Source organism: Heptranchias perlo, chromosome 18, assembly GCF_035084215.1.
Source record: "Heptranchias perlo isolate sHepPer1 chromosome 18, sHepPer1.hap1, whole genome shotgun sequence".
Classification (NCBI taxonomy): Eukaryota; Metazoa; Chordata; class Chondrichthyes; order Hexanchiformes; family Hexanchidae; genus Heptranchias; species Heptranchias perlo.
In genome coordinates, this window is record NC_090342.1 from 13,350,934 (window position 1) to 13,364,577 (window position 13,644).

General features: G+C 40.5%; 1 protein-coding gene across 2 annotated transcripts in view; it reads left to right on the forward strand.

The window, feature by feature from the left end:
• Positions 1 to 8,214, forward strand: part of slc38a4 (solute carrier family 38 member 4) — a 54,041-nt gene extending 45,827 nt beyond the window's left edge. For both annotated transcript variants that reach the window (XM_067999405.1, XM_067999406.1), the window contains 3 exons: positions 2,920 to 3,064; positions 3,168 to 3,265; positions 5,045 to 8,214. In XM_067999405.1, the coding sequence (XP_067855506.1) occupies positions 2,920 to 3,064; positions 3,168 to 3,265; positions 5,045 to 5,146 (345 nt within the window). In that variant the 3' untranslated portion in view covers positions 5,147 to 8,214. The remainder of the gene's footprint in view (positions 1 to 2,919; positions 3,065 to 3,167; positions 3,266 to 5,044) is intronic.
• Positions 8,215 to 13,644: the final 5,430 nt, after the last annotated feature.

A 13,644-nucleotide genomic window follows, 5' to 3' on the forward strand; every position in this document is an offset into this window, starting at 1 on the left:
AAGTTGCAATATTGCAATAACTTAATGCAACACTTTTAAGTAAGAATAAGCGTATAATATTGCAGGGAAAATTGACTTGAAGTTTTCCTTCAGTTCTCCATTGCCTGAAGTGCTATGTCCCTAAATCGTATCACATGATTTACCAGAGTAACCAAGTTTGAAAGACTGTTCACTTGAATTTAATCAAGAACAAATACAGACTTCATAAGGCAACCCCCCACCCAAGTTAAACTAATACCTTTTCCAATTAATTTATTTATATAACAAAGTAATTTGTACCAAGTGCCCAAAAGGATCCCAAGCAGCAGTGGGATAGTTAGGAGTTAGAGTTAGAGTGGAGGGCACAGGACAGGATGTAAGGCTGGAGGAGATTTCAGAGTTTGGATGGAGTGAAGCCATGGAGAGTTTTATAAAGGACACAAATTTAAAATATGATGCAGTGGGGAACAGGGAGCTAATGAAGGATGGTGGTGATGGGTGAGTTGAACTGGATGTGGGTAACAGAGTTTTGGACAAATTGGTGCTTGTGAAGGGTGGAGCTTAGAAGGCTGACGAGCAGATCATTGGAGAAGTTGAGTCTAGAGATGATGAAAGCATGGATAAGGATGATGAAAGTGGAAGTAAGGTAAAAAAAAAAAAGACAAGGGTGATGTTGCAGAGGTGGAAATAAGCAGTCTAATGGATAGGATATGGGATTTGGAACTCAGCTGTGGATTGAAGTTGCACATCTAGTTTGGCTTGGGTAAGGAGCTATGGAGGGGAGTCGGGGTCAGTGGCAAAGGTACAGAGTTTTTGGCAGGGGCTGAATCAAGTGTCTTCAGTCTTCTCATCCTTTGTGACTGCTGCTGCAGAGTGGCAGTCATTTGAAGGACATTCTATCCCATCCACAAATTGATGTTGCACAGACAGAACAGAGATGCTGGTGGAGTTGAGGGAGGTGGTAGAGAGGACAAGCTGGATGTCACCAGCAGATATATGGAAACTGGCCCCATGGCTATGAATAATACCATCAAAGAGCAATATGTAAATGAGGAAATGGAAGGGGCCAAGGACAGAACTTTGGGGCACTCCAGAGGTCAGTTGGGGAGCAGTTGCTGGTGCTGCACTGGCTGCAATGGGATAGGAGGAGCAGAACTAAAAGAAGACCTACAAAGATGGACTATGGAGGAGAGGCGATGAAGGAGGATGGAGTAGTTAAACGTTTAGAGAGGTCAAGGAGTGGTATGGAAATGTGATTGCAGTCACAAAGGATGTTGTGGTAACTTTGCCCACAGCTGTCTTGATGCTATGGATTGAAGGGATTCATACAGGAAATTGTGGGAGTGATGAGCATGTAACTGGGAGTTGGTGATGCATTTGAGGACATTGGAGAAAAAAGGGAGGATTTTAATCTATTGCAGCTTTTTCTTTTTTTCACACATTCTTCCATAATTTTCAACCTTATACCATTTTTCTAACTTGATTGTATTTAAATAAGATGGACAATTTTTTTTGTTTGTAGCTATAATACAATTGTGATGAAATTATAATAAGTACATATTAGTATATAACAGCTCAATGCATTTGAATTAAGTTCCATTGTGTGCTACTTTAACAGGGGAGTTAATTCGCTTACAATAAGCAGGTTAGCACATCTGTTAGCAGTCAGAGGAATATCTTACAGTGGTGTTAAGCATTCACATTAATATTTGCATAATTTAATTTCACAGCCTATTAGTTTTAAGCAAGAGATAGTGTATACTGCACAGCCTCTCCTGGTAGGAATCCAAAATGTTTTTAAACCACTTTTTTGAGCTGTGAAGTGTACAGAAAAAGGAATCTTGTAGAGGCTTCATTTTCAAAGAGAAGATGGTTTAGTTTTACCACCACTGCCTACAACAGACAAAAAAGTCCATCTGCCTGCATTGAAATATTTTCCTTTACACCTCATCTATTGTTGTGCTTGAACTTTTGAGGCACGTATTTCCATGTATTCATTACAACTGATTCGCTGCTCAAGACTTCACCTTGATATTCCTATTAACCAGTTCGAATAAAGTGCAGTGGGATTTATCTACTGCACCCAATAAGCAACTTTAACCTTTTATCTACATAAATACATCCATTGAAGAAGAATATCGCACACAATTTTTACTCGCTATTTTTTGCAAACGTACAGGCATACATTTTGTTAAATTCTCTTCGAATCCCTTTCTAGCTCATTAAACATTTAGGAGCAGTGAACCCTTTGAACAATGGTGTTTAGCACCTTCAAAGTAAACCATTGTCTCTCAAATGTAGGCCCTGAAATTTCACTGGTGTTCTCCCATTCTCCTGCTGTAACTCTGGCGGGAGAGCAGGAGTGCCCCCGCAGAATTTCATAATATTCAATAACATTCAAACGTTTATTAGAAAGAAAAGTTCAAAACCAAGTATCAATTTCAAATAGCACTTGAATAAACTATGAAAGAGAACTTGTTTTACAGGTATTCATTTTTATTGCAGACTGTGTCTGCCATGCTAAATGGATTAACTATATTTCCTTGTACTTTCACCAATATGATGTTCTTTTTATAATAGGTGTTGAATGTGACTTTTGTCAGATTGCAGTTGATGCTGCAATATCATATTCTAATGACCCACATCAGCTGAAAAGCATCAGGTCAACTTTCCATTCATTTCAGCAGATCTGAACCTTTAGCAAAACCTTCCCTTTTGACAGTTTGAAATATTAAGATCAGGGAATTTTGCATCGTGTGGTTTTGACACTGAAAATAAGCCTGTATAGGCCAGAAATGGTTTGCTGTAAGAGTTTCTAATGTTCCTTTGACAGGGCAGTCCCTGGAAATATTTGTAATGAAATTTTACTTTTAGCTTTGGGGGAAAAAATAACATTGCAAAATTTTTGAAACATTTTCCAATAATATTTCATCTCTACAGATCCGAGCATCGATTCAGGAACTGATATTTCCAAGAAGGTCATTCAACTGGATACGACATATTGGAATTGCAGGGATCCTGCTGATTTTAAACAACCTTCTTGTGATATTCGTTCCAAACATTAGAGATATTTTCGGCTTTATAGGTAAGCTCACAGGTACCATTGTGTGACCGACACCATGTATATTATTATTAGTCAGGTGTGAAACGTTAATTCCATTTTGTTTTGTGCTTTTTTTGTAATATAGGTGCATCTGCTGCTACAATGCTTATCTTCATACTTCCCTCAGCATGTTACATCAGACTCGTGAAGAAAGAATCAATGAGATCCATGCAAAAGATCGGGGTCAGTAAATGATGTTGTAGCAAAACGCACAAAAGTAGTTCATGCTACTTGTAAGGGTAACTTTACGAAGCTGAACTCCCACTCTGAACAGAAAATCATGGGTTGTGTGCACCTGAATTTCGAAGGCTGTGTGCTTGGGAGCACAATTTTGTGAAATTACCAATATAATGTAACGTACAGTAACAGCAGTAGGCCATTCAGCCCCTCATGCCTGTTTCGCTATTCAATTAGATCATGGCTGATCTGTGCTTCAACTGTCTTTGTTCCATATCCCTTGATACCCTTACCAAACAAAAATCTACCTATGTCAGTCTTGAAGTTTTCAATTGACCCATCATCCACAGCCTTTATGGGGAGTGAGTTCCAGATTTCCGCTACCCCATGTGCGAAGAAGTGCCCTCTTGTTCTGGATTCTCCCACCAGAGGAAGTAGTTTCTCTGTATCTACCATATCGAATCCCTTAATTATTTAAAATACCTCAATTAGATTATCCCTCAACCTTCTAAATCAAGGGAATACAAGCCAAGTTTATGCAACCAGTCCTCATAATTTAGCCCTTTAAGCCCTGTTATCATTCTGGTGAATTTGCACTGTACCTCTTCCAGGGCCAAGCTATTCTTGCTGAGGTGCAATGCCCAAAACTGAACACAGTACTCCAGATGAAGTCTGACCAAGGCTCTGTACAACTGAAGCATCACTTCCTCACTTTTGAATTCTAATCTTCTTGAGATAAAATCCAACATTCCATTAGCCTTTTTGATTTCTTTTTGTACCTGTGCGCTAGCTTTTAGTGATTAGTGCTCCTCCACACCTCCTAGTCTCTCACCATTAAGGAAATATTCTGATTTATTTTTCTCAGATCCATAGTGGATAACCTCACACTTCCCCACATTGAACTCCATCTGCCATAGTTTTGCCCACTCACTTAGTCTGTCTAAGTGAGTGGGCATCATAAGCAAAATTGGCCAGTAAGATGACAAATTGGCCAGTTTGTGTTCCATTAATCCAAAAACTTTACTACTGTAAATGAAAATGGGCATGAAAAAATATGAATTGACTTTACATTGTTTATTCAGAAACACTAATGAGTTTTTGATACTATTAACGCCTGTAGAATAAACATGAAAAACTTTTGCACTTATATAGCACCTTTTATGTCAAATTGCCTCAATTACTTTTAAAGCACAGTCACTGTCATTATGTAGGCAAATCATAAAATCAAGCATTGTATAGAACAAAGAAGCCAAAGGACTCAAAATCAGAGCATAATCTGTAATAAGCGAAACCCTGACCAGTTGCTACACTCAATTTATCATTCACTGTTCAGGTTCCTGAGCCTGTTCCTGTAATAATTACTTTGATCTTCCAACTAAACAACTCAAATTTTATCTCTTGTTCTCCATTCTTCAGCCTGTATTTTCTTGTAAGTCATTAACAGTAACAACTTCTCCAATTCCTAGCTTTCCCTCTCCACAGTTTTAACCTGACCACTAAATCCACTAGCTCCCTAAGTCTAGCATGATCTGAAAACAGACCCTCCATTTTGTTCCTGGTGTGCTGCTAAGTAATTAAGCCACTAATATCATGGAGGTTGCACATTCCTTGTGTTGTTTCCAAGTCTTGCACCAGTACCTGAAACTTTTAGTTGGTTAGGAGTCCCATGATCATTTCTAATTCCGTATTGAAATGTACAATTTTATCTAAAAGATGAATAGTCTATTAGATAAAAGTAGTAAAATTTATGAAACATTAATTTTTTTTGTACCTCTTGTTTTCTAGGCTGCGATTTTCCTTGTAATTGGAATCATTTTTATGATTGGAAGCATGGCACTTATTATCATTGACTGGATTCACAACCCTCCAGGTTCAGGTGGCCACTAATTTGGTGATCAACGCTACTGAATGGAACCATCGGTTTGCATCTTCTAAACAGCCCTGATGTAGTGACAGCGGGAGTGAGATGCCATTCCTCATTTTTTCTTTACAGCAAGATTCCAGAGACTTGAGCAGACCTAGTGTTAATACTAGACATTGTCTGTAGATAACTGAAGATGTGTTCTTATAAGGGATTGTTTTAGTTATGCTTAAAAATTTTTGGACTTCAAAAAAAATAATCCAGATTCAGGATAAGGTAGCATGTGCTGTGAACAAACACACAATAGAGCAATACTACAGATGTAGTGTAAATTAACTGCTGTATGTAGTTAACTTAGGGAAATGTGTGCCTACTGCTGGAATACTGGAAATCTTATCTCTGAAGTTGAGACAGAGTGTACATAGTTTTCAAATATTAAACCAAGCATGCATTTTCTAACTTAAAAAGACATGTCATGTGTCTGAATGAATTTACCCTTTGTCTTTTAAGGTATAGAAAGTGCATTTAGCTGGTGCAGCCTACTGGGTCAGTAAATTGACAACGCCCCTCCTGTTAGAGCTTTTTATTTTTCAGTTAAAGATTATAATTGAATACAATGTATTTGGCAGAACTTTTTCCATGTCTAGTTAAAATCAAGATCCTGTATCACAAGTCATCATTATCTTGACATCCCTCCCCCTCCTTTCCATTCTGTACCAATTAGTAGTCTGAAACTAATAGTCTAGAGTAGTGATCAACTCCACTTATCACAAATGAAAGGATCATACGATTGGGTACACAATTATGCTTCTCCTGATACCTGATTTGAAAAATAAGCTTATTTCATTCTAGTCTTTAATCTGCAAAGATATACAAATGTGTCTGGCAGTGCATCTTTAACTTCACTAGAATATTAGTGTAATCTCTGCATTATTTATTACCTTTCTTAGAAAGGTAGAGGCTCATTTCAGTCTGAAACTTTTTTTTTCCATTTCACAAGATCCATTCAGGTAGATAAGTTATAGCTCCTTTCTCTGGCAATAGTGTATATGTATATATTACTGTTTTACAGCTAGAGAAAATCTCTCTTCTGAATGGTGCTTTGCAACTACTTTTATTTCAAAGTCACAGAACAAGTGTCGGTTTAATTAACAGTCTTGTCTCCTATACATAAACAGAAAGGTGTTAAAGGGCAAAGTGTTCTAGTAACAAATCACTTTGTTTAGTTAAACCAGTGCAAGCTGTCAAGAATGTTTTGCTGCAGGCAACTATGATTTCATCAATGTATATATAATTCACATTTTTTTATGAGTTGATATTTTTTGGAATTAAAATGTATAGTACTTTTTTTCTGTTCAGTTATTTTTTTTAAATCTCTAGCTAGATAAATAATTCAGATTTATTTTTAAACTAGTCTTTGCTCGGTCTTCCAACATTTGTTGTTTTAATTGTTGGCTTGTAACCTAGCTTAGCCGTGAGCTGCATGTCAATATGAACCTTTATTCAGTTGCACAGTATACTTTCACATTTGAATTAGCTGCTTGGAGGTTACTCTGGTTTACCAGGTTTTTAACATTTAGTGATCAACAACGTGTTTTTAAAATAATATTTTTAAAACGTAACATAAAGTAAATTCTACTTCCCTAGTTTAGTGATAGTGCTCTGACGTTTTGATGTCCCAACAGATTTTTAAGGCTTTTTGATACCATGGAACTTCAAAACCACCATAGTTTGTTTCTCTTCCTAGTTTACATATCAATCATTTTTCTGCATTACTTTACTAGCAAGTTTGTATCATGGCAAAGGTCTGTGGCCATTATGATGGACAAGAGGTGCCCAGCAGAGGTATTTTTATTTAACTAGTCAAAATGGAACTTTATTTATAGATCTTTTGTGGATCTAAGTATGCGTGACAAGTGAATATTTCAAATGAAGTGACTTATTCTTGTGTGCATGTTTTTGATTACTCAAATGGTGTCTTCACTTGAGTATTTTATGTATTGTAAATAGGGATCCCCATGGTAAACTTGTGTAAGTTTTGTTGTCTGGTGAAACGCTACAGTTGATCTCTACAATGTGAGAGATTTTTTTGCACAAACTTTTAGTCATTTGGTTTCTGATGACTTCAGAGTTGATTCAGCTGGTGTCAAGGGAGAAAATTCCACTGGTAGAAGGACTTGTAAAGGGGAGAAGCCAGCATATTCCTATTAAGACATAGAGGTCCCCATGGGCACAGTAGGTCTATTATGCTTGGAGCCAGATACATTGAGATGGTCCTCAGGACAGTGTCACCTCAGACAAACTGCTTCGCTCCACCAGTGTTGGGGGGGGCTCTTAGCCCAAATGGTGCTTTTTCAAACCCATGAGAGATCAGACCTCTAGAGTGCGAGTATTTTAGAAAAACGAGGGCTCGGTGGCACTGAGTCACCTGACACTGACTAAGACTCACTCCTATGATGAATCCTGTCCTGTAGGATGGCCTACCACCGTTTGGATTTTCTCTTGATGGGTCCTTGTGGAGGGTCCTAGGGAAATCAGATGGTATGCCATAGCATGCTTGGACAGTAAATACTTGAGGCAGTGGCATGTCCATGCATAAGAGGCCCAGTAGTATTTCAAGCAGAGTTTGAAAGCCTGATGAGCAATTTACCCTGAAGATTTTTTAAGGATATTCTTCCATTCAGCGTTAGTAAATTTGCCACAAAAAGACAACTAACCATTTTTTTGTTGGTGGTGTTTTTTCAAGTGCTTTTTTATAAAAAGAATTCAGCACCTATCCTTTTCGATAAAGCTAAGCCTGAATGTCCATGACCTCTCAAATGCCTTACTAGTGTTTTTTCGGAGCAGTGATCAGTTCTGTTTTGTTTGTTTTGTTTTGTGATATAAATTATGCACAGTATTGATGAAGTGACTCATGTTTATGTATAGGCAGGTGAAGCTGCTGTAGCAAGATACAAATTGCATATTGCGTTCCAGTTTACTTATAAAATTGGTATAACCTTTCTGACTTACCATTACTGGAAAGACGGGCTTTTTTTGTATCAGAAAATATTGTGGAAAAGCGTATAATGCTCAATAAAGCTGTGTAAAGACACTTTTTCTCATTTTGTTACACTGAATTTGTGCAAGCCATCTTTCTGATCTGTGGATAACAAACTGGAGGTGGATTAAAATGCAACTTGACAAAATGATGTATGCCTGGCATTAGGTGAAATAAATGCAATATCTCAGCTCATCTTGACAGCTCTGAGTCATTTAACAAGAGATCCTGACTAAGCTTCTGTGGGTAGATACTGTCAGTTTGATACTGGCCTTTTCATTCTGGGACCTGGATTCAAATGCAATCGAGTCTGATGCATTGAAAGTCTCCTCTGTCTATTGGCTGTAAGGGTCCTACATCTCGCCTCTGAGTCAGAAATTGAAGGTTCAAAACCCACTCCAAAAACCTGGGCACATAATCTAGGCTGACACTCCCAGTGCAGTACTGAGGGAGTGCTGCAATCTTCGGAGGTGTCGTCTTTCAGGTGAGACATTAAACCCTCTCAGGTGGATGTAAAAGATCCCATGAAACTCTTCCTGGTGTCCTGGCCAATATTTATCTCTCAACCAACATCACTAAAAACAGATTATCTGGTCATTATCACATTGCTGTTTGTGGGATCTTGCTGCGTGCAAATTGGCTGCTGCGTTTCCTACATTACAACAGTGACTACACTTCAAAAAGTACTTCATTGGTTGTAAAGCGCTTTGGAAAGTCCTGACAGAGTGTAAGGCGCGATATAAATGTATGTCTTTTTATGTGTAATGAGTTTGGGTAGTCTCAATCCAGTTCCGAGTGAGTGTGAGGCTATAGCACAAAACTTCCTTTAATTGGCAGATGGGCCTAAAGAGCAAAGAATCTTACAGCACAGGAGGCCATTCAGCCCACCGTGCCTGTGTTGATTCTTTGAAAATACTATCCAATTAGTCCCCCTCCCCTGCTCTTTCCCCATAGCCCTGCAAATTTTTCCTTTTTAATGATATATCCAATTCCCTTTTGAAAGTTACTATTGAATCTGTTTCCACCATCCCGTCAGACAGTGCATTCCAGATCATAACAACTCACTGCATAAAAAAAAATTCTCTTCGTCTCCCCTCTGGTTCTTTTGCCAATTTAATTGTTGCTAATAATCTCTTGTGTGGAACCCTATCAAATGCCTTCTGGAAGTCCATATAAAGAACATCCAGACACTCCCCTATCCCCACAGCTGAGCATTCACATTGAAAAGTATCACACCTGCCGTTAGCTAAATGAAGGGGAAGGTTTTTCGAAGTGCTGCCACAGAAATGAATAATAGAGAGGTTTTCTGCCCAAGAGCAAAAGTGCAGCAGCCACTCGTGATAAAAGGTGGTGAGATAGGAGGAGGAGAGAGGGAATAGGAGGTGTATGACTCACAGCAGGCACTATCCCAGGCAGCGCTCCACAGCAGCAGTCAGCTATCTGAAGCTGGCAGAAGAGCAATGTATGAGACGGCTCGAGCTTACCAGGAATGCTGTGACTGAGGTGTGCCACCTGCTTCACAAACACCTGTGGGACAGCAAGCCACCTGGCATGCATTACCAGAAGCAGTAAAGATCACCATTGCCCTCAACGCATATGCTACATGGACCTTCTCGGGACATATCTGCAATGGATACAAGAATTCCTGGTGAGAGTAATTCTTGATAAAAGCCTTTTTTTTGTATTGGGAAAGTCCTACTTTCCATTAAGAGCATACTCTTTGGGTTTCTTTTACTTAATACCGAATAGAAAATATTTTTCAAACCTAGCCTAGACAAACTGGTTACGTTCAGTTAGATTCAACTGAGATCTGAGGCATGAGTTTAGCTCGGAGCCGGGAACCCAGCACGTGCGTAGATGTTTGCATGGGGAACCCTGAAGTCAAGTGAATGCTTCGCAATCTGCGATTGCCACTCAATTGAAGATAAGTATTTGTGCTTCCGGGTTTCCCACGCGCCAGGCAGCCAGATTGACAGGCTGGCTGCCTGTCGGAAGGGAAAGGGTCCGCGACTTGGAGAAGGGGAAGGGAGGGAGAGAGAGATCATGGGCCGTCGAAGAAATCGGGGTGAGGGAGAGGTGGGGGGACGTGGACAATACCGGCTGGGCCTTGGAGAATATCGGGGGCGGTGTCTACCATCGGGGGTGGGGGTCCACCATCGGTGGGAGGGGGATCGACCAATGGGAGGGAGGGGTGAAATAGGCCGATCACAAGGGTCCAGGTGAGCTTGTTGGGCCTGGATGAAGCTCTTCTGCTCCACGGGCCCACAAGCAGTGCAATAAAGGCACTCACCTCATGGATCCGACCCTTCTCACCTGCTTTTACCTGACATGAATCAGAAGCAATAGGAAACCTGAACAGGTACAGTAAAATTCATTTGACATTTGTAATACACAAAAAATTAAGTCAAATCTATCGCAATGAGGTACGTTGCCCCTTTAAATATTGGCCCGCCAGCTTTAAGTGGGGAAGGGTCTTCCAGGTTTCTGTTGCATGCGTGCATATAAACATGCCTAGCTTAAACCCGGAAGTGGGCAAGTTGGAGCCAGGATGCGGTCCCACTCCAAAAAGCTGCTACTTTAACCTCCCAACCGCCCCCCAACCCACCTGTTCTTGGGAGTTAAAATAACCCCCCTGGTCCTTGCCTGACTAAAGTTGAACAGAGTTACTGATTAGTGAAAATGTTGCAAGAGCTAACTAAACTAGTCAATGACATTGATTTCTGACAACCTATAGTTATGTGGTCAAGAATAGGAGAGGGAAAAAGTACCTTTATTATGTTATGTTCTAGTCTGTTTTTATAGCAAAAGTTACAGTTCCCACTGAATTCACCTGACATAATCAATCATATACTTGCAGTGCAGTCTGTTTGTGATAATACAGAGCAGCCTCTTCAACATTCAATGACTTGTACCAATGGGTCTATTTTTGTTTCCGTTATACAGAGTGCAGACACAGTACTCAATGTAACCTTTTGCAGCTAGTCGTGACGTCTGCAGTGATTTTCAACACTTAAGCCGCACAGTCACAGCTGAAGAGTAATTCAAAACCAACCAACCACTTAAGTGCAGCCAATGGCAGGACAATCATAAGGTCAAAGTTCCTGTCGGATTGAGGCTTTATACAAACCCTGCGATATAGCTACACATTCTAGAGACTGCATAAGGAAAAAGTTACGTTTCAATTATGATAGGGACAATGTTGCCGATATAAAGCAATATGGGGAATGTTCACAGAGGCAATGTGATTCGCATCTCAAAAATGTTGTTAGAATCATAGAAAGGTTACAGCACGGAAGGAGACCATTTGGCCCATCGAGTTCACGCCGGATCTATGCAAGAACAATCAGGCTAGACCCTCTTCCCCCACCCTATCCCCGTAGCTCTGCAAATATTTTCCTTTCAAGTACTTATCCAGTTCCCTTTTGAACGCCATGATTGAATCTGCTTCCACCACCCCCTCGGGCAGTGCATTCCAGATCCTAACCACTCACTGTGTAAAAAAGCTTTTCCTCATGTCACCTTTGGTTCTTTTGCGAATCACCTTAAATCTATGTCCTCTGGTTTTTGACCCTTCCGCCAATGGGAACAGTTTCTCTCTATTTACTCTGTCTAGACCCTTCATGATTTTGAATACCTCCATCAAATCTCCTCACAACCGTCTCTGTTCCAAGGAGAACAACCCCAGCTTCTCCAGTCTATCCACGTAACTAAAGTCCCTCATCCCTGGAATCATTCTAGTAAACCTCTTCTGCACCCTCTCTAAGGCCTTCACATCTTTCCTAAAGTGCGGTGCCCAGAATTGGACACAATACTCCAGTTGTGGCCGAACCAGTGTTTTATAAAGGTTCAACATAACTTCCTTGCTTTTATACTCTATGCCTCTATTTATAAAGCCCAGGATCCCATATGCTTTTTTAACCGCTTTCTCAACCTGTCCTGCCACCTTCAAAGATTTGTGCACATATACCCCCAGGTCTCTCTGTTCCTGCACCCCCTTTAAAATTGTACCATTTAGTTTATATTGCCTCTCCTCATTCTTCCTGCCAAAATGTATCACTTTGCACTTCTCTGCACTAAATTGCATCTGCCATGTGTCCGCCCATGCCACCAGCCTGTCTATGTCCTCTTGATGTCTATCACTATCCTCCTCACTACCCTTCCAAGTTTTCTGTCATCTGCAAATTTTGAAATTGTGCCCTGTACACCCAAGTCCAAGTCATGAATATATATCAAGAAAAGCAGTGGTCCCATCACTAACCCCTGGGGAACACCACTGTACACCTCCCTCCAGTCCGATAAACAAATGTTCACCACTAGTTTCTGTAGGTGGCTTGGTTGTGATATAAATCATGTGCAGCTTTTCTAGGCTATTTCTGTCTAAAGCAGCAATGCTATTTCACTTTAAATAACTTACTGGATTCTTCACATTCCTGCTGAAAGTACATAGAAATTCTAACACTGATCTCTGCTGCTTTAATGCATAGGGAGACAAAAAAGAAGAGGACTTTTTAGGTGTACTTAAGGATAAATCCTCCTTTCAAGTTGTGAGGTTCATTTTATTCAGTGTGCAATGCAAAAGCTAAACTCGCCTTGATTTTCCATTGGCTTTCCACTTGAGTTCCAGCCTTGGCTCAGTGGTAGCCCTGAGTCAGAAGGTTGGCGGGTTCAAGCCCCACTCCAGAACACATAAACCAGGCTGTTACTCCAGTGCAGTGCTGAGAGAGTGCGGCACTGTCTTTTGGATGAGATGGATGCACTGCAGCAATTCGCCAAGGCTTCTTCGACAGCACCTCCCAAACCCACGACCCCTACCATCTAGAAGGACAAGGGCAGCAGGCACATGGGAACAATGCCACCTGCACGTTCCCCTCCAAGTCACACACCACCCCGACTTGGAAATATATCGCCATTCCTTCATCGTTGCTGGATCAAAATCCTGGAACTCCCTACCTAAAAGCACTGTGGGAGAACCTTCACCACACGGACTGCAGCGGTTCAAGAAGACGGCTCACCACCACCTTCTCAAGGGCAATTAGGGATGGGCAATAAATGCTGGCCTTGCCAGCGAAGCCCACATCCCATGAACAAACAAAAAAAAATGTTAAACCGAGGCCCCGTTCTATATCCCTCAACCAAAATCACTTAAAAAAATCATTATCTCATTGCCGTTTGTGGGACATTGCTCTGCACAAACTGACTGCCAAGTTTCCCTCCATTACAACAGTGACTACATTTCAGAAGTACTTCATTGGTTGCAAAGCGCTTTAGGACGTCCTGAGGTTGTGAAAGGTACTATATAAAGGTAAATTCTTTCTTTCTTGACTCCAGGCAGATTTGGCCGATCAAGTGACCTTTCAGGTTGCCCTCTGCTGATCACCATCACGTTTAAGATTTTCTACCGGAAATGACAACAGCCAGTGAATACGCCTGCCCAAATATGGACAGGCGATTTCAATCTGTATGTGGAGAGAACAGACGAGTTAA